Source organism: Falco peregrinus, chromosome 5 (genome assembly GCF_023634155.1).
Source record: "Falco peregrinus isolate bFalPer1 chromosome 5, bFalPer1.pri, whole genome shotgun sequence".
Taxonomy (NCBI): domain Eukaryota; kingdom Metazoa; phylum Chordata; class Aves; order Falconiformes; family Falconidae; genus Falco; species Falco peregrinus.
In genome coordinates, this window is record NC_073725.1 from 95,174,769 (window position 1) to 95,197,571 (window position 22,803).

Below are 22,803 nucleotides of genomic sequence, written 5' to 3' on the forward strand. Positions count from 1 at the left end.
ATGGCATGTTCTTAAGAAATTATGCATATTTTTAGGGTTTGGCAGTCTTCTCAAGCATTCATATGCATGGATATTTTTTTTCTTCTGTGGTATTTCAAATGTAACTATTTAAAAGGAAGAATTTTACTGAGCACAATTCAGCAGCATTAGGAATAAAGTGTCTATGATTATAGAGACACTTTTTTTTTTTTTTTTTTTTTACAAAGTGCAACTGTACTAATATATTTATCGGCTTTTAAGCACTGGGAATAATTGTTAGTTAATTGTGAAAAAATTTCCAGACAGAAACTAAACATCTTAATATCATCTATTTGCTAAAGTTTTGGAAGGGCTCAGAATTAGCCACAAGCACTGATTCTACACAGACACCAGAAATCAGGCCATTGAAATCATCCCAGTATTCCCAGTACATTTTTCTTCTGCATCATTTGCGTGCTACGAAAAATAAAATACCAATACTTGCTTTTTCATCTAGAAAAAGTAGCAGTTTGGCTCTGATGTACATGAACAGACGTGAGAATTACTAGGTTTCATTATCCAAATATTTTAGCATAGCCATCCTCATGTCCCATCAGCAGAAGATTATATTATTGATTTGCTGGGATGGGGAAAAAAAGAAGTAAATACAAACTATTCACTGCTCGATATTTAAAACGTAATGTGGCAGTTACCCCAGGATTTTAAGGGGCTAGTTTCAGACAGTGTAATTACCCTGCTGTAAATCACTTTAAAGCGTATTTTTGCATCATTGCATATTCTTCCATCATTCTACATTCAGAAATTAAGTGGTTAATAGCGATAGCTTGGTGCAGCCCATTACCTCTTATTTTGTTAGTGCAGTTCTGAACACATCTAATCAGTCAGCAGTCCACCACATTGCTGAAGACTGCTGATCAAAACAGAAATGTGCCGAGCTAAAAGGGTTCCACTCAGTTTGAATTTACAAATCAGTCCCTTGCAAGAGATCCACAGACTGACCCTGAAACCATTCACTTTGTGAACGGCTAGCGTCCAGAGAATTGCTTGCCTAATACGATGTGGGTGCTGCCATATTTCATAGCATTACTCACTTCCAAAGACAAAATCCCCAAGCATATTTTAGCAGTAGGTTAAGAAACACATAATAACAGTACAGTGTGTTATGCTTTCATTTCACTATAGTCAGTGCCATCTTATCAAACCCGTAACACAAAATTGTATATACGTCAAATATAAATCCCCTTTTAGACTTATTTATTTACCATGCTCTGCAGAGTCCTAGTATTCTAAAATGCCCAAGTAGACATTGCTGAATACAAATTAACCAACAAAATGCTCAGTTCCAACTTGAAGCCAGCAATACAAGATGAAATGTTCTAGCAGAGCAGCCCTGCTGCCATTACTTACAGCACTTAATGTCCCTGCCCCCAGGTTTTCTCCAGCCCCTCCACTGGGGCTATCCTTGCAGCCAGTGAAGCAGAACAAGACGAGCACATGCTCCTCAACAATCTCACTGACTGTCCAGTATCTACAGTTAAGCCTCTGATGAGTAGGCATTTGTGAAAACCTGCATGTAGCAGTCCTGCTGCCAACTGCTGCCAGAGAGGGAATGCGGCAGCAGGCAGGCCTACAAAATGCTGAATCTCAACCAAAAGCCAGAAAGTCACAAACCTTTTCTGCATGAGGTCCCCTTGGCAGTAGGAGAGGTTTTAGATTAAAATTTAGCTGGCTCTTCTCCCTGATTCTAAAATCTGGTCTCGCATCCTTCTGCCTGGCTGCGCAGCACTTCTCTTTTTCACTGCATTATCAGCTTGTAGAAAACAGTCAGGATACTACTTGGAAATAACTCCTGTAATAACAGTTTACAATATAGTGCAACAACCGCCTGTTCCTTACATGATATCAACCTGACTTTGAAGTTATGATTATTTAAATATAACAGTTACATATGAAAGCACAAAGTATGCCAGTCCACAGATCTGCGGAAATTAAGTGTCCTAAGGAACCTAAACTAAAATGCAGGCCTGTACTAAACTGTGTGTAACCCAAATTCATTACAATATTGAGGAATAAACTGGAAGACTATCCTACACATTATTTTACCAGTTTTTAGCATAAAGATGTAGAAAACATCTCACACTGAAAGCTTCCTGCTCAAGGGTTGTTCTGAGCATATTTCTGAAAAACACTACCCTTGCTGCAATTTAGATTCTTCCTTTTTGATTGCTTGTTGGATTTAGTTATACAAAAAAAAAAAAATATTAGGATGCACACAGTAAAATGTGCAACATTTAATTTGCAGCAAATAATAAAACTCAAACCATAATCAGCTTTCCTTTTTCCAGAGAAAACATTACACTGAACTTAATTTTACAGCTCTGCAAATTGTTTTAAAGTAATCTGCTCAATTGAGCGAGTTAATGATATTTAATTTGACCAGGCCAAACTTTACAGGGTATACATTACTGAGAGCAATTGAGTTCAATACAAGTGTTGGTGTAATATAAATGTAATGCTAACACCTTCCATACTCAGCTGGCTTAAGAACCCTGGTGTCATCGCCTCTCTCAGATAAACCAAAGATGACAGTGTAGAAGCGTTACGTGCACAGGGTAATTCAGCAGGAAGTCAGCCTTTCCAATCTGCTCTGCACTTGAGTTAACCCTCTTTACTATTACCCAGTTCTTTGCTGTGGGCAATCCATTAAGTATGGGCTACATTCAGTTACTGCACTGAGTAATGTTACTCGTTCAGTTGCCCCACTTAGTTTAATGGGACTAGATTTGTGAACTAGGTGCAATCTGACAGAAGCCAAGATAGCAGAATCTCGAGATATATTTTAGCATTTTCAATCATATTTAAGAAGCTAATGTGGCAGAGTCACCACCTCAGTGCACATTTCAGGCATGTACAAAAATGAGTAAATTACAGAGCAGTAGCCACCACTGATACCTGAGGCTAGGCATGATTCCATCTGTGTCCAATCAAGGCAATTCATTATTTTTGTGCCTTGGAAAAAATAAGCTATTCTTCCCTGCAGAAGGCAAGAGTTTCTGCTGTGCAACTCATACCTCTGATTACAAATACAGTAATGTGGTTTATCAAGTGAACAGCTGTCTAACTGGAAAGAGTTAAGATGTAAGACATCATTCATAAAGAAAATATATAAATAAAGTATGATTCTTAATGAGAAGGACTGCTATGACAGGGGCCCTCACTGTCAGTGGTCATATAGCATCTTCAAATCTCCAATTTCAGTTTATCTCTGTGTCAGCCAACATTTGCCCCACTCCAAAGAACGTGGTAACAATTATATGATAGCATGAGGCTTTAGATCATAATTTCACTGTACAGCTTTCTCTGGGCAGCTTCTCATCAATTGTTTCTTGTCATCTATACTAAAATGCAAACAGTTTGCAGGTTAAAAGAGGATAAAAACTTACTGGAATTACTAGTGGTTCCCACTATTTCTGTAACATCACTTCTTGCATATGAGCGCACAGAGCTTTCAGATTTGCCAACGTATTGACAAACAGGCCAAATTTCAAAAGAAATCTCTGTGTTGGGCTGGAAACAGCAAGAAGTAGGCACAGATGCAGTCTTTTTACCATAGTTGCCTTTTTTCAGTTTGTTCCAAACTGTTCATTGTGTTTAGCTTCCTTAAAATTACAATCCGTACAGTCAGAGACAGACAGAAACATTACAATTTCTCAAGAACGAAAACTTGAAATGAGAGTTACTGTTCTGCAGCTTTATAAAAATTCTGATGAATATGACCTCATCTCTTTCACAGCCTCTGGTTAGACTTAGATACTTATGAAGAATTCATTAGAAACTGTGTGAGGAAAGAAGCTAAGCAAGAGTGATATGCAAAGCCACAGTGGGCTGGAAATTCTCAAGACCCCTCTCTGGATCAGGAAGGACACCTCTGCTTGCCAAAGATTTGAAACTGTGTATAGAATTGATTGCCTCATTTCAGTTTTGCTGTTGTGAACAGAATCTTCACTACTCCTTTGAGACAGGAGGGATCTGTTTTAAGATTCTCTTCTCAGACACCACCACCCCCTGCCCCCTTCTTGGCCTGGCACATCTAGTACTGGTAGTTCTCGGTGGAGTCTCTCAGTCATGTTTAGTAAAGGTTCTGTTACGTTATTCATTCAACCACGAGATAACGGTGGTGAGATCTGGAGATGGGGAATGGCCAAGCTACACAGCCAAAAAAGTCCTTTCAAAGAAAAGCCCATGATTGTTTTTCCCTTAGTATTTCTATTCACTACCCCAGTCTGATGTCCATCCCATCCATAAAATGCAGGTTTTTACTGCAGGGACTGCGTACCATTGTCATGTCTCATCTGAAAAGTTGTTCATCAGACACAAATACATGGTTTTGTAGTTTCAGATCTTGTCCCGGTAGTTCTGTTCAGCAAAAAGGTTAAAAGATTAAAAAACAAACAAAACCAGAAAAATTATAGGAGAATCAATAACTTTTTCTGTTTGAACAAGGGCTGAGGGATTTCTAATCTGCAAGAAACAAATGGGATGCTGGTTTGTGCTTTAGTTCAGTGAGCCCAATAAAATCTAACTACCAAAATAAAAAGCAGAGCACAGGATTTGTAAAGTTGCTGTAGTAAAACGGGAAGATGAGAGAAGCGTAACATTACATAAATAGTTCCTAGTACATGTATATATACCTTTAGATGGAAGTTGAGACTTAACAGCCAAAACCAACAATACCCTCCACTTTCTGACTGTTTCTCTCATTGCTTTGCTTGTTTTCTTCCCACAGGTCAATGGGAAGGATTTATCTAAAGCAACACACGAGCAGGCAGTGGAAGCATTCAAAACAGCCAAGGAGCCCATTGTGGTGCAAGTCCTGAGAAGAACACCACGCACCAAGGTCTTCACTCCTCCTCATGACTCTCAGCTGGTAGACGTGGGCACACAGACAGATATCACTTTTGAACACATCATGGCTCTAAGCAAGATGGGCTCACCTACTCCACCCGTCTCTGTGCTAGACCCATATCTCCTACCTGAAGAGTAAGTAACAGTTTACAAAGCCCTTGAAAATTCTTGCATTCCTTAACATGGCATGTTAGGAGTAGTTCACAATCTCACCTTTACTTGCTGGTAAACATGTACTCCCAGAAGCAGCCAGGATTCATATGCTATTCAGCCATAACTCAAAATGTTTTAATTTTTTTCTACACATTAGCAAGCCATTACTCACATGAGTAATGCTACTCAGTCACAACATGGCCTCATAAAGCTCATTTTTTGCTGGCATTTGATGGATAAAGTTATTGCTTCTTGTAATTCCTCTCACTGCCTCTTTGGGTTGCTTATGCTTTAACTTTATTTTTTATGGCTGCCATAAATTGTGTAATGCTAAGAGCTGCTACGTTCTGTTCCAGTGTATTAATTACTTTATTATAACCCTGCAGTGATGTTACTCAAATAAGTTATTTTCTAGGACTAAAATTACTTACCAGTGCTGTCATGGATGTTTTAGAATCAAATTTTAATTATTGTTAATGGTAGTTTGATGCTTTTATACTTACAAATAAAAATGACAATTATCTCCTGGCACACACACACCACGCCCTCACACGCTGTTCAACAGGAAAACAGCTCCCCAAGGAACCCATGCAAATTGCCTGTCATCTTGCCACACATCTCCACAAGAGAAAAAGGAACAGAAAGGATTCTGAACATCTCAGCTGCTGTGTATGAGACCATGATCCGGTCAATCCACAGCAATACCTGGGTTTGCGGTGACCCTGGACACTGTCAGAGGCACTGCTAGTGTGCACGTGTTCTGGCTGCACAGTATGGCTCTGAAAGGAACCCGCAGGCAGCCTGAGCTGCAATCGTCCATCGGCACACCAACACACCCCAGCATGCCTCTCCGGACACCCCTCTCAATGCTCCAAGAAATAGGGTTTGACTACAAACAGGCACTGATCCTGTACTGCTCCTGAGTGACTTTCACGGCGTGTTAACATTCACACACTCAGCCAGCAACTGGGCGCCTGTGTGAATGTCTGTTCTGTTCATGACTCTCAGTGCTGATTACTTGAAAGACTTCCATCGGATATTACTGCATGGCCACCTATTCCCAGCCCATTGAAAATTCAAGCACAGCTGCATGTTTTAGCGGAAACATTTGACAAAAGGCTACAGCTTTGGGCTTGTTTGCAGTGAACAAGCAGCAGGGCTTAGAGCACTGTGGAGAGGACACACTTATTCTTAGAGCACCTACCCACTGCGTACCCCCAAACACATTTGCAAGAGGGGTTTTCAATACCTGCAACTTTCCAATTGCAAAACAGATTACATTAGAAAAATGGCAAAGATTAATTCATGATGAATTTTTTATGTTGCAACATGCCTGCATAATACCAGCTCAGTCCTAGCAAGTAACTTCATATTGCCCCTTAAGTGTTAGGCATAGATTCAAACTGCTAGCATCATCAGTGGCCTTGCTTTAATGTAGATGCTGGTCTTAACCACATAGCCTGCCTCACGTCTATCCCTTCATACAAAGGCAGTCAGTTAGCTATTTGGGTACGCTGTCACCCAGCATGCACAAGCAAACAGAGATGGTTTTTCTTAATGCTTCCTGTAACTTCTAAAAATCCCATTCAGCTTAATTTAGCCTGTGTATAGCAACTTGGGTATCTTAGCCAATTAGGAAATGCTGGTACATAAATAGCCTCACACTTACAAAGAAGCATGTATCTAGTTAGCAGAGAATTAAAGGGAGTTTACTTTAATTGCAAAAAAAAAAAAACCAACACACAGCCTAGAAAAGTGATCACAGGAGCATTACGCTGGTTACAACTTCCGAAGTATAGACAGTGAAAGTGTCAGAGGGCTCAAGTTGTAAAAAGCAGCATGCCAACAGTGAATGGCAATATGAAGTAGTGCATATTTAAATAGTATTTAAATCATTATGTACAGCCTATTGCATTCAAATCAATCAACAGAATACTGTTGATCCAACTAGTTGGGTGGCATATTATTTTGATAGTACTTAGAAATTTGATAAAATTTTGTGTCTTTAAGGCAAAGTAAAAACACCAAGCAGCTCGGCAAGAATGATTCTACTTTCATGTCTGCACATAACCTGAACTCACAAGTAAATAATCTCTTATTCCCTCTCATCTTGAACCCCAGCAAATATTTACTGACTTAGTTGTCACTTGGTACCCGTTACCCTACTTGCTGCTCTCTTCTCTGTATATTTTCCCCCCAAGTCAGCTTTACATTCAGAGAAAAATCATTAATAAACACTAAGACTCTTTACAAGTCTCTCATTCATTGTAAGGTGCCAGATGTTTTAGACTCCTCTTACAATACCTGAATTTTTTCATGCACTTATTGGTGTAAATGGTATAGTATATATAATTAACCACATGCAAATTTTTGGCATGGGTGTTAGTCCATCGTGTTTGTGACGACTTGCTATAAGCTTGGAATGTATTCATATGCTAACGAGAGTGCTGAGTGCTGTCCTAAAACATAAGGTTTTTTTCAGCCATCCATCAGTGCATGAATACTATGACCCAAATGACTACATGGGAGGAATTCATCAAGAAATGGACCGAGATGAGCTGGAATTAGAGGTACTTAGTCTTTAGTAGCTAGTTACTAACAGTTAAACATGTGCATGTCACAGTCTTTATATTGTGTATAAAGTGAAAAGACATTTCAAAGCAAATATTTGTAATAACATTGCTCACTAGTTACTTCGCAGCTTGCAAACCTTAACAGCAGCGTATTTAACTATGCACCGTGGACCGATGAGCCAACTCTTCAGCTAACAAATTAACATAAATAATGAAGTCATTGATTCTGTTAATTAAATTCGGTATAAATATGCTGACATAGACTTTCTGAAAATCTGAAATACTTTTCAGCTTTGGTGAGTGGCAGGACAGGCCTGTTCCACAAAGTCAGAGTAAAAATGTGTGAGTTTCACTTAAATATTCTCCAGCTGACTAACAGATGTTCTTGATCATCATATAATTTAGAAGTATTTTAAGTTTACAAGACAAGACCAGAACATATTTCACTCCCTTGATACTAAGCTGTTCCTCCCTTTTTCATAACTGAAAAGTTATATGTGTATATATATAAAATTACAGATAATAAAAGTTGAACCAGTCACAGAGGCACACAAGGCCTTTTCCTGCCAAATACTTAAAAAACGCTTTTGGCTTTAACACTTGTATATCCCATCAAAAGTTCATCCTTAGCTTTCTCAATTTTAATAACCTGCTCCCAACAATACAGAGCACAGCACAGAAATTTTGAGTGTTAGTTCTGCAAGATAGTTAAGCAGTACCGACACACTGAAGTGCTTTTAATCATTTGTAATAAATAACAGCGAAGTATCTCAGTACTTCTAAATACTACCAGCAATGTGTGACCCAGATAATCCATTCAAGATTATCCGTAAGTGAATACCTCTTAGCTTGCTTGCAACTCCTGATTTCTTAGATCCTTGTCTAGCTAACGCTTATTTGTCAAAGCAAGCAATGCTGACCTGTCTGTAGCTCTGTTTAAATCAGCGATAGATTTATCAAGAGCTTCAATGGGAGCAGTGTTCAGTCATTCTATGAGCATGAAGTTGTTCCCTCCTATAAAAGTGTTTGCAGGATCAAGGACTAAAACCTCATAAAAAAATTGTTTTCAAATTCTGCAGATCTGGTAGCAATTCATCTCTGTATACAAACACAAATCAAAGGCAGGATAAAATCAAAGTGCCAGTAAAACAAATGCTGTTTAGCAGACTTCAAGGCCTTACTTCTCAAACAAGTGCCTTTTTTTTTTTTCTTAAAAAAAATATAATATAGATTTCAGTCTTAAGGGAAAATGTAGAACAAATTAGTATTATCTGCCAGTGTCTTTCCAAAAATCTATATTTTAGGAAATTTAATATTGTGGATAAATTATATTGCTTCCATTAAAATGTCAACCAGCTGAGCTAAAAACAGTTTAAACCCATGCACTTCAGTAGTCAGACGTTAATATGCCTTAAACCCCCAACATTAATAATTTTGACATTGATATAGTACTTCAAGGCAAAAGGTGATCAGCTTAGTAACACAGGGAGATGAACATTAGAAAAGTCTCTGTAGCCTAATAGTATTTCTTAAAAAACACTAAAGATTCTTGTTCAAATTGTAGAGACTATGATCAATGGTAAGGTCAAAGTGCTAACAGGGACTCAACTGGCTAGTGGCTTTTTTGTTTGTCTTTTGATAGATATGTTTTAAAAGACCACAAAGGCACCATTTCATTGACTGCAGCAGGAATGTCTAAAGTGAGAAAGCCATCAAGTCAGCCTTCTGGGTTTCTGTGTCCATAAAATGTGCTTTGAATTTAAATCAGAAGCTCCTCATCTAAACTTTTATGGTCTATAACTGACTGGTTAGTGATTTCTAACAAGTAAAAAGGAAAAAAACAGTGAAATACCCAAGTTCACAAGCAGCTTCTAATGTAAATATCCACAGGCAGGAATTTATGCTGGCAGTATTGCAGAGAAGCCAAAATTGTGTTCTTAGTTCTATCTCTCCACATTTATCTTAAAATTGATGACTCAGAGGTAACTGACATGTATTCCCTACAACAAAAAAATAAATAAATACCATTTCTTTTCTTTTGAAGTTTACATGCCACAAGGAAAGAAAGACTATACGCTGAACTACTATTTTATTATAAATTAAAAGTACATTCATTCTTCAGAGGCCCAGCCAGAAGTCGTTTCAGGCTCATAAACGAAGAATAATGTCACTCCAGGATTCCCCAGAAACGTTACGCATTAATATGTTTATTCAAACAAGTCTGTCCGGCTGTCAGACACACAGCCCAAGTAAGGGCTTTCTCAGCGTGTTAACTTTCTCACATTACAAAGGAGAACATTCTACATCAAAAAGAGGACTTGTTCTCTCCCATTTGACTTTCTGTCTTTACCCTTTCCTATATGCAACTTGTATGTAGGTCTTGCTTTCTTCCCGAGTAGAGAACTGAACCCAGCTGAATAGCTAGCTGAGACTAAGCTTGGAGGTGAAAAACTACATGAAATGCTTGCTAACTGCTAAGAAATCTCCCTTCTGATACTCTCACTCAGTCTTGGACAGAAGTGAAGCCTTCACGTCAAAAGACTGAAGGAGAACAGATTCACTCAAACAGCTTTTTGCCCTCCCAGTGCACAGCTCGCACACTGTTCCCGGCATGAAACCACAGCATCTGATCAGCAAAAAATGAACACACAGAGCACCAAAATCTGTCCTTAAAATTTTGAAATTAATGCTTCACTGCTTTTAGGAAACCATAAATAAAAGCTGAGTACCAGGGTTTCAAGCTCTCCCCATTTGCTGTAGTTTGCTACTTTGGTTGAAAGTTTTCTTTTATTTCTCCAATAATCTATTTGCAAGGGAGAGGAGGAGGCAAGAGATAACTACCTGAACATGGGAATCAGTACACTCCATCAGAGGCACTCTGCAATTTTTGTTCCATCCTGGTTGTAAAGCATTTGAAAGCATCTTTTATGTGAATATATTTCTTCTCAGTAAAAACTCCCGCTCTGCAGGGAGTTGCACTGATCAGGAGCTTCTCAAGGCATTACTGTGTCTCTGAATACAAAGGACCTCAGCCCTAGCAGTCCTGCCCAGGCAGCAACTGAATACGTAAAGGTTTAAAAAGCAGTACCTTCCTTCAGCTTCACAACTGTACTTGCTGAGACAAGTATTTCTATGCTGTTCAGAACAAACCTAAGAGATGGTACAACATTTCCACTTGCTGGCAAGCTAATACTGAAAGATTGTCCTCCCTTAGCTGTCTGGAGAATTTCAACATGATCTTAACACCTCTTACTGCATGAGAAAGGTCTTAATCACAGACCATTGGCCATCTGCTTGGCAAAGAACCTGAGAATCCTTCAAGTTACCTTACTTAGGCATCCTAAACCTCTTTTCATCAGGGTGAGAAGCACTTTTCTTCAGCCTTCCCCAGCACCACTGATGATTTAAGCTAGTCCAAGCTCTGCGGTCCATCAGAGAGTTCCCATCATAGAGCTGGGATGGCACAGAAACCTCAAGGTCGATTCTTCTCTAGGACGAAGAATTTTGGAAAGGAAACACATTTTATAAAATGTTCTTGTCTGAAAAGTGGAGGGGTGGTGTTTTTGCTTTTTACCTATGTTGAAAACCACAGTTACATGAAAAGATAAACAGAAAGATCATTTTCTTTAGCGTCAAGACAAGAACAACAAGATTTTTCCTCCTGCTGTGCCAGGGTCAGTCACCAAAAAGTAGCAAAAAAAGCCTCACACAGTATAAAAGTAAGTAGTTCTTTGTATTTATTTCCCTGACATTCTTGTCTGGGTGAAACCTATTAATGAAGTAGCCAAAAAGTAGGCCCTGCTGGTCAGGTGTGTCACAAGTCAGCACAGAAAAAAGCCCCACCACTTTTTACAGAGAGAGACAAGATGACAGCGTATGTATCATGCAACGTTTGGATAATGCTTTGTAAATGTTTGAACTTTTTTTTACCCATCGTTGTCCTCTCATTTCAGATTTCTACTGTTCATTCCTGTCTTGTTAGAGAAAGGACTTTGATTTTTCTTTTTTTATATAAGTTTGCAGGCAGGCCATAATTTTAAATCAGAAGTGCAATAATTCAATAATCTCTTGCAAATGAAGGATCTTCTGAGCTTTCAGAGGTTCATTTACTATTATCACTTACTCCTCATTCATATTATGAGCAGTTGCAGGTATAATATCATATTGCATGTTCATTTCTCCTTGTCTTGCTACAAATGCCATACGGATTTCAGCAACTAGCTCTTTGAGCCCTCCTTGGCTCTACATTTGATATGGAGCCAATAATCTTTCAGACAGTTCTCTTGTGCAGACTGTTTTGAAATAGCATACAAATACTTCTCTTGAACATCTCTCGAAGTGTCACTTTTACCTGATCTAAAGAAGCAGATTTTAATTATCTGTGTGTGTGAAAGTTGTATCTTATATGAAACTTTTACATTTATCGTACTAACGCAGCCCCAACTTTACCACACTTTGTGGATAGCACCATCATCTGCTAGTTTCTGCGGATCTAGAGCAGCTGTTGAATAACTTCAGCGTCTCCCTTCTGCAATGTAAGTGGGCTGATACGTTTCATATTATTCTATCTGAGACCCAGCTAAGCACTAAATATACTTTCATCCTAAGACTGTACAGTACACCAGACTCATCTGAAAGAGCATGCATCTAGCAGACTCACTGGAAGGAGCCCAGCTGGTGCTGTGCATGCAGCAGCTGCTCTCTGCAGCAGGAGTACAGAATGCTGCAGGCTAGCAGGATCAGACCCTTGGGCTGTCCAGAGGTGCAACACTGAAGACAGGAGTAAGAAATGGCAAGTCCTGTGACACTGCAGACACGTGAACTTATGCCTTCAAAGTTCTCTAGACTGATATTAACTCCTAGTCTTTAATTAATCCCTGGTATAATTACACAAGCAACCATAATACCTGTACTTGCAGGTGCCATTCTTCTGTTTCCCCTTTCATGTATCTGTGCATTATACAGACTCAACTCTGAATATGGAAAATAACTTTTGCTTTGAAGACTCTGGCATTGATCCTTCAACTCCAACTGGAATTGCACACTTTTATCTCTCAAATATCTCAAAAAATTATGATTGTATTAAAACTTCATTGATGCAAAGACCCACAGAAAGCAGCTGTTCCTATCTTTAAGTTCACAAAATTATCATGTTTGGGTAGCATCAAACACACTTACTCTATTCCTACCAAGACTAAAGGGATTGTACCCAAGGGTAACTCTGTCAACTAATTACTCATAAAAATTCAGGTTCTAAACACCTGCTCTAAAATTTTTTTTTCTTTAGCTTTTTACTGCTTTATTTGTGAGTGTTTTTAAACAATGTGTATCTGTTTTCCTTTTAAAATATATATTATTTAATTTACCAGATGATTTATTACCTTCTGCTATATCACAGGTGATGTCTTGGATGGTGTGTTTTAAATATAAAGCCATACTTTTTTTAATTATAATAACACCTTTTATAGTTGTGTACTGTTGGAAAAACATCTATTGTTATTCAAAACATGCAGCAGGTAAGAATGAAACTAACAGCTTGCTCCCTCCTCTCCTTCCACTCCCAAAAATTGCTGGCAAGTGTTCACGGTTACATAGGATGTATTTAAATAATGGCCAAAGTCACCGTGCTTTTTTGTTTGTTTTTTTTGTGGGGCTCTTCCTAACATTTTATTTATATATATATATACACATACACACACACATATATATTGGGGGGTTTTCCCCACTACTAGTATGACAAACAGTAGAACGAGCTACAGCATTAATTTCTTGCCACTATGCCATTGCCATGTTTTTAAATAAGTAAACTGTATAAAAACTTTCCTAAAGACATGAAATCTTTATGTTAAAGCATGCGGGAAGTAAAGGAATCTTTCTAGGCCTGAATTAGACCCAATTCACAAATTCCCACCTCACCCCCAGTTGGCATCATTATTAAATGCAGAATAAAGGCATTGACTACAGTGGCATTCCCAAGCATCAACTGAGATCAGAATAAAATCCACTTTGTCTCATCTTTTCTTCTGAAGAATTTCCACCTTCTCTCTAGAAAGCCCCCAAAGCTTTAGAAATCTGGAAAAAAAATCCCACTATTAAAGCATTGTGTTCAAACCTTTAAGTAACAAAAGAGGGAGAAAAAGAGCAGCAGTTCACCATGGATACTATTGATTGAAACCATTTAAACACCATCTGAAATGTCACTGACATTTACAGCTATATTTCTCTCTTTTTTTTTTTTTTTTAATTATGCATGTTGACAAGTAAATAACATGAGAATGCTGATCTTGGCAGCTGTCATCTAGACATGCCAATAAATTATTCATTCAGCTTCTTTCATTGTCTTGCCCCTTACAAATGGCACAGCACAGGTCAAAACAGAGAGAAGTTCAGAAATAATGAGTCGTGTTATCAGGACTTTTCCACTGGAATGGACAGGTCCAAGCACAAGCACGCGGTTCAGGGTCTGCCCTGGGGCTGGGACAGTCCTCGGATCCTGCACGGGCTGTGCCCTCTTTCTCAGCCTGTGTCCCTTTGCCCCCTCTGCCTGGTCCCAACTCTTTCCTTCGCAGCAGTGGGGCTTGAGCCCCACAGCTGCCTCCTCCATCCTACCTGGCATTAGCTGCAGAGGCGTGGGACCTGGCAAAGCGTCGCTCACTGCCAAGCACTCTGCTAAGGGAAGTAAAAAAATACAACTACGGTTGCTATTACACCTCTATCTATGAGGAAACATCCTTCCTCCCTGTGGCAGCATCATCAGGACTCGCACAGCAGTTAGAGTAAGCTGGTTAAGTGCATTGCACTAGGCTCCCATTATGCCCCTTGGAAGCAAGAAGGCAGAGCTGAAAGATGCTACATGGATGGCCACACCGACTGCACCAGCCAGAAGCATTGCACAGCTTGTGGGTATCTCCACGGATTTTACAACCCTATATACAGACCAGCATCACAGAGCAGCAGCAAATGTAGGAGTAAAACAACCCACATGAAATCCTCATTGCAAAAAAGCATAGAAAAAGCACATTTATTTTTAAGATAGCTTAAATGTCTCCAAGACTAACAAGACCACCGAAGAGCACTAGAATGATAAACCATGACCTGCTGAAACCAAACCCTTGCAAGATACTGAAGTGCTGCTTATATTTCTATTACAAATACCAAATTCTTTGCTGACAATATATTGATCTTCAGTCACGCTTTTGAGAAATTTATTGAATTATTTCATGAAAATTACACAAGTTAAGGTAATAGAGTATTATATTTTTCTCTGAAAAGCCAGAAAATTTCCCTGCTTATAAGGAAACATATATCAGCTGTGGCAAATATTGAAATCATACTTTATAAGTATTTTAGTGTTTGAAGTCTTACCACTACATGAAATATAGGTCATTTTTCTTCTTTAAGATCAATAAAAGGTCTGTTTTCAAAATGACTTCATATTGATTGAAGGGTCAAAAATGCCCCAGGTATTGATTGTCTGCATATAATCACGTTCTGCTCAGTAAGTTAACCTCGTCTACAAGTGAAATGAAAAGAGATCCACTATATCACTTAAGCAAAATATTTTCATTGTATTTGAAAAATTGCTTCCATCAGTCACCCATGTCTCACTGACAATGTCTTTTTTTTTTATTTTTTTAAACCTCAGGAAGTAGATTTACATAGAGTGAACAGCCAGGACAAACTTGGACTTACTGTATGTTACAGAACAGATGATGAAGATGACATGGGTATTTACGTGAGTGAGGTAAGATTGAGCTGATTTCCATAAGATACAATTTGTCTTTTGAACTGCAGCGTTGGGCATTTAAGACATTTGTCTTCTGTTTGTACCATGTTTGAAAAACAGCCAGAATGCAGCAATTGGCAGCAATACAATTCTTTTTCCTTTTCTCCAGACTGAGTGAAATCCTGCATCCAATGAAACCAAGCTTTGGTATATTATCATTCAGTGTTCATTTTCCCCCAACACAGTCTTAGCATCCAATTTCGTGTATGTTTTCAAAGTATTTTTAATATGTTCCTCCTTTAGTTTTTGTTCACATTTTTATTTGCAAAGATTTGGGGCCTGTTTGTCTGTCTTTGCCCCCTTTCATGAAATAAGTAGTATTTTATACATAATCTTTTTGTCATGCAGATCCATTTCAAATTAGTAGCAGCAGTTTGGGGAAAAGAAACTCATAACTAAATCTAAAACTCTTCCATTAAAATGCATCCTTCCTGTTCTGCATGCAAAACCCGGTTCTAATCAGAGCGCTGTGTTGTAAAGCAAAATGTTAAATTATGAGGTAACTTGGTATCATGCAAACGTGATAAACCTACTTTCTCTGAAGACACATCTCAGGAAGAAACGTTTTGGTTTTGACTTGATGATTTTAATATGTATTTCACTGTGACATAAGCAAGGAGGAGTCCTGTAATCACAGAGTGAGATGTACCCAACCACAGATTTGGCAGCAATGGCAGACACACCAGCTTACAGTATCAGTCACGTTACCAGTACTGGCTTTACAACGGGAAGTAAATACTGAGCTCTCAAACCTCCAAAGCACTCACAGTTCTCTTATTTTCTAGATTGATCCTAACAGTATTGCTGCAAAAGACGGTCGACTCCGAGAAGGGGACCGCATTATTCAGGTACGTGTGTGAACTGTTTATAGTGCGTTAGCAGACTTTAGTCTGCTACAATGTCTTTAGTCTTTATTTCGCTATAATTTTTACAAATCATTCTCTTCAGACTGGTATACATATGCTTCCTTTTAACTTTCTGAGGCTATTTCCCTTTCACCCACCATATCTCAGTCAGATTTTGATATTCCTGGCTGCATAAAGCCCTATATTGGCCCTACTCTACAGGATAAGTGTTTTGTCAGCAGATATCATCCATTTCCAGTATATATTGTGATACACTTCCACTTTTAAGCCTTCCTTCTACCACACAAGGCCTCCTTTTTGGCCCAAGTAACTACTCCTCTCTGCAAAATCTCTCCAGGCAGCCCTGTTTATTCACAGGGACGTTAGTACTTGTGCAGCAGGCTGAACACCCCAGTGCCGTGTGCCAGAATGAGCTGTCTTCCAAGTGCAACAATCCTACACCATAAGGGCTTTGTTAGAAGCCTGAGCAGACACTGACACGAGCAGAGGTCCACATCCTGTTCAGTCTCTGGGAGCAGCATCCTCAGCCTCACCTGTCCCACACAAGGACGTTCCTGTTCCTTTCCACCCACCAGACCTGATGTTATGATTCTGCTCCTGCCTAGCTCTCCTTCTCCAGTTTCTGTCCTCATAACAAGGCTGTGCACGTCACATGCAGAGGTATGGAATAACTTCACGTGTCCAAACCAACACACTTGCCCAACACTTACATGAACACCATGGCTGGAGACAGGAACACGGACTGTGCCTGGCCTGTGCTGCACTGTGATGTATCCAGCTACGCAGTTCCGAAGAGCTCATCACAGCAGCTTTTAAGTATCCCTATGAAAAGATCTCATTGTGTTGCTCTTTTCTTTAAAGATCAATGGCATAGAGGTACAGAACCGAGAAGAAGCTGTGGCACTTCTCACCAGTGAAGAGAGCAAGAATATCTCCTTACTTGTTGCAAGACCAGAAATTCAGGTACTGTAGCAACAACAAAAGCAGCCTCTGAAGTCTTTTAAAAGAATTGCTGTTTTGTAGAAAGCTGTTCTTTTGAAGAATTTTAACCTACCTAAATCTACCTAAAACCATATTATACAGTTTGACTAGGGACATATATATGGTCTAAAATAATGAAATTCAGCAGTCATGGTACTTTATATATATTTTATATTAAAGTTCAATTTATGAGATGTTCAGTGATTTATATATGCTGCAGTGCTATTACAAACATCAGTGTAAGATATTATGGATGGTTTCAAGCCCTAGCTTTGAAGAACATACTGAACTCTAATTCCTATAGCTATTGATTAATCATTCATCAAAACACCTATTATTTAGCCCTTTATACACCATCTCTTAATGCAGTTAAATACCATCAAGAAGCATCCTCAGCTGTAATAAATGGTTGAACCAGATCTCTTTGTAGAGCAGGATTAGCACAACTAAGATATTGAACAAACAGCCACGAGCACTATTGTTTGATCTGTCTCTGCTCCTTGTGCTTTGAAAGCAACCCTTGCCAATGCACCTGGAGACATAGGGTCAGGCTTATGACTATCCTGTTAGCCTAGATGTTTCTGATCTTTCCCTTGCGGGTAATTGAGGCTGGGAGAAACAAAAAAAAACCCCAGGTTTACAGACCCCTAGCCAGCATTTTTCCTCCTGGGCCTTGATGCTGCCTTGCAAGTGGTATGTTCAAGCTTTGGGCGTATTTTTAAACATCCTAATCAAGTCACGCACAAACCAAAGCAGCCCCAATTCTTAGAAGTATTTCCATGGATGAAAAGGCTGGTTTCATTTCATATATAAAGGACTGATGAAGATAAAACCACACTGCTGGAGATGGAGGCAGCTGTGAGGGGAGGTAGAACAGTCAATACCCCCACTTAGCAACAAGGAGATGTGTGCTCCTTCACAGGACACAGCAACACTGTCACAGGAAGGAATCTCCTAAGATTTCCCAGTTTACACAAAGAAGGAACACAATTTATGTCAGTCTTCATACTTTTGACAACATTTGGTTTGTTTTTTCCCTTCCTTTTCATATAGCTGGATGAAGGATGGATGGATGATGACAGAAATGATTTTCTGGATGACTTGCACATGGACATGTTAGAGGAACAGCACCACCAGGCAATGCAATTTACTGCCAGCATGCTTCAGCAGGTACTGCTGTTCTGTTGTACAGTCGTGTCAAAACTTCACATTGCGCTCGATATTCCAATATTGAGCTTGACTGAATACACTTATTGTCTCAAATGACGATCAAGGCAAAAAACTTTCAGTAAATTCAAGATATTCCATGACTATCCACAAACTTCATCTCAGGAACCAAAATGTTTTAAGATGTTACCTTTTTTACTTTGCCACTTACAACAACATGATCACAGTTCTTAGAAATCCACCATTCTGGCTGTGGTCACTGAGAGAAGTACAAGCTAGGTGGGTAGTACATATAGCAGGCAGAGAGCTAACTTATACAATTTCCTGTTTGATATACACACACAAAAACTGAAAACAGCCTGCCTCACGAAACCTTAAAATCCAGATATAGAACTTGGGCAAATGACTGAAATAAGGTCTATATATGGGGAGAAAGGCAAAAAAGTTTTTATGTAGCAAAGTTTATGCAAAACCACAGATTTGGGCCTGTATTCCCCATTATTCTGCCATGATTAATACATCATACTAGTTCATGAATAGTTTTTCAGGTTTTGTCTAGAGGTTTTTTCTAGAGTTCTCTAAAACTCTACATTCTCTGTAGCATCCACATGTTTTGAAGAAACGTATTCTCACTTTGCCCCCACAGTAGAAATAGATACTATTGTGCACCTAAGTGAGAGAAGAAACATTTTGAAAATGTGACTTCTACCACTGCTGCTTATACAACCAAAAAGCAGACCTGGGGTTCTTCTGAAAAGGACATCCACAGCAGGCTGTGGTTTTGGTCACCAGTTCTGAGTTCTTAATAATATTCTTTCCATATAAGTAAAAGACAAAGATTTATAAAGCGTAAAAAGTGACAGGTTAAGAAAACTATTAAGAAATAAAAACCGTGAAATATTTGATGTCCTTGCAATAATTTCTCTTTCTGACTTTTTTTTTTCTTTTGCTGTTAGAAGAAGCATGAGGAGGATGGAGGTACCACAGATACAGCCACTATTTTATCTAACCAGCATGAGAAGGACAGTGGCGTGGGGCGCACAGACGACAGCACTCGCAACGATGAGAGCTCCGAGCAGGAGAACAACGCAGATGATCACACCACCTCCTCCAACACTTTAGGGAGCCAGAAGAAGCTGACGTACAGCCATGACACCCTAGGGAGTGGCGATATGCAGTTCAGCAATGAGTCGTTTATCTCAGCCGACTGCACAGACGTTGACTTCCTTGGCATCCCCGTAGACGAATGTGAACGATTCCGGGAACTGCTGGAACTGAAGTGCCAGGTGAAGTCTGCCAACCCTTACAGTCTGTATTATCATAACAGCACTCTGGATATGAGCAAAAGTGATCAAGAAAGTGTTGACAGAGAGCTGGAGATGCTGAACGAGGAGCTGCGCAATATTGAGCTAGAGTGCCTGAATATTGTGAGAGCTCACAAAATGCAGCAGCTGAAAGATCAGTACCGGGAGCCTTGGATGCTACATAACAGCGGGTTCCGCAACTATAACACAAGCATCGATGTTCGTAGGCACGAGCTCTCAGACATTACAGAGCTCCCCGAGAAGTCTGACAAGGATAGCTCAAGCGCATATAACACAGGCGAAAGCTGCCGAAGCACACCACTCACGTTGGAGATTTCCCCTGACAATTCACTGCGCAGAACTGCAGAAGGCATTAACTGTCAAGGTAATGAGGGGGCAGTGGCATATAATGTCTCCCAAAAGAATTTATTTGCTGGCTCAGAAAGTCATGAATCCAGCACTGGTAAATGCCATGCCTCTGCTAAAGATCCCGAACTTGGCAAGCAGCTGGAAAGCAAGGAGAGAAAAGCCAGTGATGGAAGCAAAAGCCCTACACATGGTCAAAAGCCTTCTGGTTCCTACGTCTCCCCGTACCATCACTCTCCATATAAGCATGCTCATATTCCTGCCCATGCACAGCACTATCAGAGCTACATGCAGCTGATCCAACAGAAATCAGCAGTGGAGTATGCACAGAGCCAAATGAGTCTGGTGAGTATGTGCAAAGACTTTAATTCAAGCCAGAGCGAAGCAAGGATGGAGTGGAAAGTCAAGGTCAGAAGCGATGGGACCCGCTACATTACAAAGAGGCCAGTCAGGGACAGGCTGCTGAGAGAACGTGCCATAAAGATTAAGGAGGAGCGCAGTGGTATGACTACCGATGATGATGCCATAAGTGAAATGAAGATGGGCCGTTACTGGAGCAAGGAAGAGCGGAAGCAGCATTTAGTGAAAGCAAAGGAGCAGAGGAGGCGGCGTGAGTTTATGATGCAGAGCAGGTTAGATTGCTTAAAGGAACAGCAAGGTGCAGAAGAAAAGAAAGAGATGAATATCATTGAACTGAGTCACAAAAAAATGATGAAGAAGAGAAATAAAAAAATATTTGACAATTGGATGACAATCCAAGAACTGCTAACCCATGGAACAAAGTCACCAGATGGCACACGGGTGTACAATTCCTTCCTGTCAGTGACTACTGTATAATCACCACTGCAAAATTATGTACATAAAACGCTACCATTGGGGTAGAAATCAATGCCTCGTTCAATGTGGCAAGATCTTTGTATATAAGATACAGTCATCAAGTTTATAGTTCAAATACTGAACTCTACAACTGTGGGTGCCAGGATCTCCATTATGAAGCGGAGAGGAAGCTTGCCCATCTCCTTCAAAGGCAATATTAGCAGTGCTTTTTGGAATACTGATTGTACTTTTTTACTTCTTACCTTTTACATGAAATGTTTAAATATCAGAATTGTATTAACCATACTTACACAGGTAATTTGCTTACACTATATTCATATTAAAAGGTACCCATGCTTTTCTTTACCTAAAAAAATTGCAAAAAAAACCACAAGAGCAACTGCACATAGGTATTTTTTGTGAAACCGTATTTTGTGATATTATTTTGCTGTTGTTCACTTCTACACAGAGTGCTGTTTATCAATATTTAGCTCAAGGTTTGAACTCAGATTTAAAGACATTCTCTTGTAATATTTAACATTTATCAAACAGCAGTTTTTAGAGTTATGCTCAACATATAAACATTTTTCTTTTTAAGGTGTCTGAAGAAAGTATATAGGGTTCATCTGAAAAGCCTGAAGCAAAGTACACTATACTGCAGCTTTAAAGGATTTTAAAGCATGTTTGCAAATGTTGAAATCTATTGAAAAAGGTGCATGTACAGCTGAGTTGTTTATATAAGACAGTTTGTGGAATTTGAAAAACCCATGGTAGTAACTGTTTGCTTTATAGATATGAATGTATTGAATTATAAAAGCAGTTCCATGAAACCATCATTAGCTACAAACGTTAACAAGTAAAATGAAGTAAAATAAATTATTGTTTTATATTTCAAACTATTTAAAATTCTTTTGATTCCCTTCTGGTTTCACCACGTAGAGTATTCTTTCCTCGAGCGTAGCGTGCTGCAGAAATGCCTGGAGAGCCTACCAGAGTCAAACCTAACAGAATAATCCACATCCTCACTTTGGGGGGAATTCGGATTGAGGTTTTCTTGAGGGAAGGAGAGAAGGAAGAGGCAAGACAGAAGCACAAGGAAAATCAAGAGCAGAATCAAGCAATACATATCCTCAACTCACAAGGCATTTAAGGTGACCTGTAAGTGAAAAAGAAATACGATTCTACCCTGCTCTTTCGCTTTGCTTTGTGGTTTCTTAGTGGTACATAAAACCCACCTACAAACTTCTGTGTGTGAGTTTGCACTAAAAACAGACAATACATAAATTAAAGCATATATAAATGAAAGTAAATAAAAGAGATGGCGAAAGAGACAAAAGCTAAATGTCAAAGAGGTGTCACACTTCTTTTCTAGTTTTGCACTTCTAATTAAGGATTCAGATATAAATTGGAATATTCTGCTTGATTAAATAATTTAGACTCATTGTGAATAGCCCCCAGATTCTCCACATCCCCTCCCTTTCTGCCTGCACCGCCCTCCCCACACCCCAAAAAAACTTGCTCCCCAAACCCTTCTAAGTTTCCGTTCTAGAATCTCTTGTCATAACTGTACAGAGCAAAAATTATAATCTTAACGGTAAAAGTGATAAATATGAAGCAGAAGGATTAACAGCTTCTCAGTGTCTATTCTGTCTATTATCAAGAAGCAAACAAGAGATTTGTTCAGGGTTTTTTCCACCCCTTTTGTGAACTAGCACTGAATTGGCATCAAATGTACATCTACCATATTCCACAGTAACTCTTTTACATACCAAAAAAATGCATCTTCAGCCCATGTAAATCATCACTGCCCCTTGAAATCTAGCACTCATGTCAATAAGCCTCTGTAAATTTATCTTCAAACAGCATTTTCCTCTTGGATAAAACACTAGTACTAATGTGGTCTCTGG

At 39.2% G+C, this 22,803-nt stretch overlaps 1 protein-coding gene across 2 annotated transcripts in view; it reads left to right on the top strand.

The window, feature by feature from the left end:
• The window catches only part of PDZRN3 (PDZ domain containing ring finger 3), a 147,499-nt gene extending 125,707 nt beyond the window's left edge, over nt 1-21,792 (top strand). For both annotated transcript variants that reach the window (XM_055805898.1, XM_013296396.3), the window contains 7 exons: nt 4,766-5,019; nt 7,520-7,607; nt 15,256-15,354; nt 16,182-16,244; nt 17,124-17,225; nt 18,297-18,413; nt 19,367-21,792. In XM_055805898.1, the coding sequence (XP_055661873.1) occupies nt 4,766-5,019; nt 7,520-7,607; nt 15,256-15,354; nt 16,182-16,244; nt 17,124-17,225; nt 18,297-18,413; nt 19,367-20,917 (2,274 nt within the window). In that variant the 3' untranslated portion in view covers nt 20,918-21,792. The remainder of the gene's footprint in view (nt 1-4,765; nt 5,020-7,519; nt 7,608-15,255; nt 15,355-16,181; nt 16,245-17,123; nt 17,226-18,296; nt 18,414-19,366) is intronic.
• Nucleotides 21,793-22,803: the final 1,011 nt, after the last annotated feature.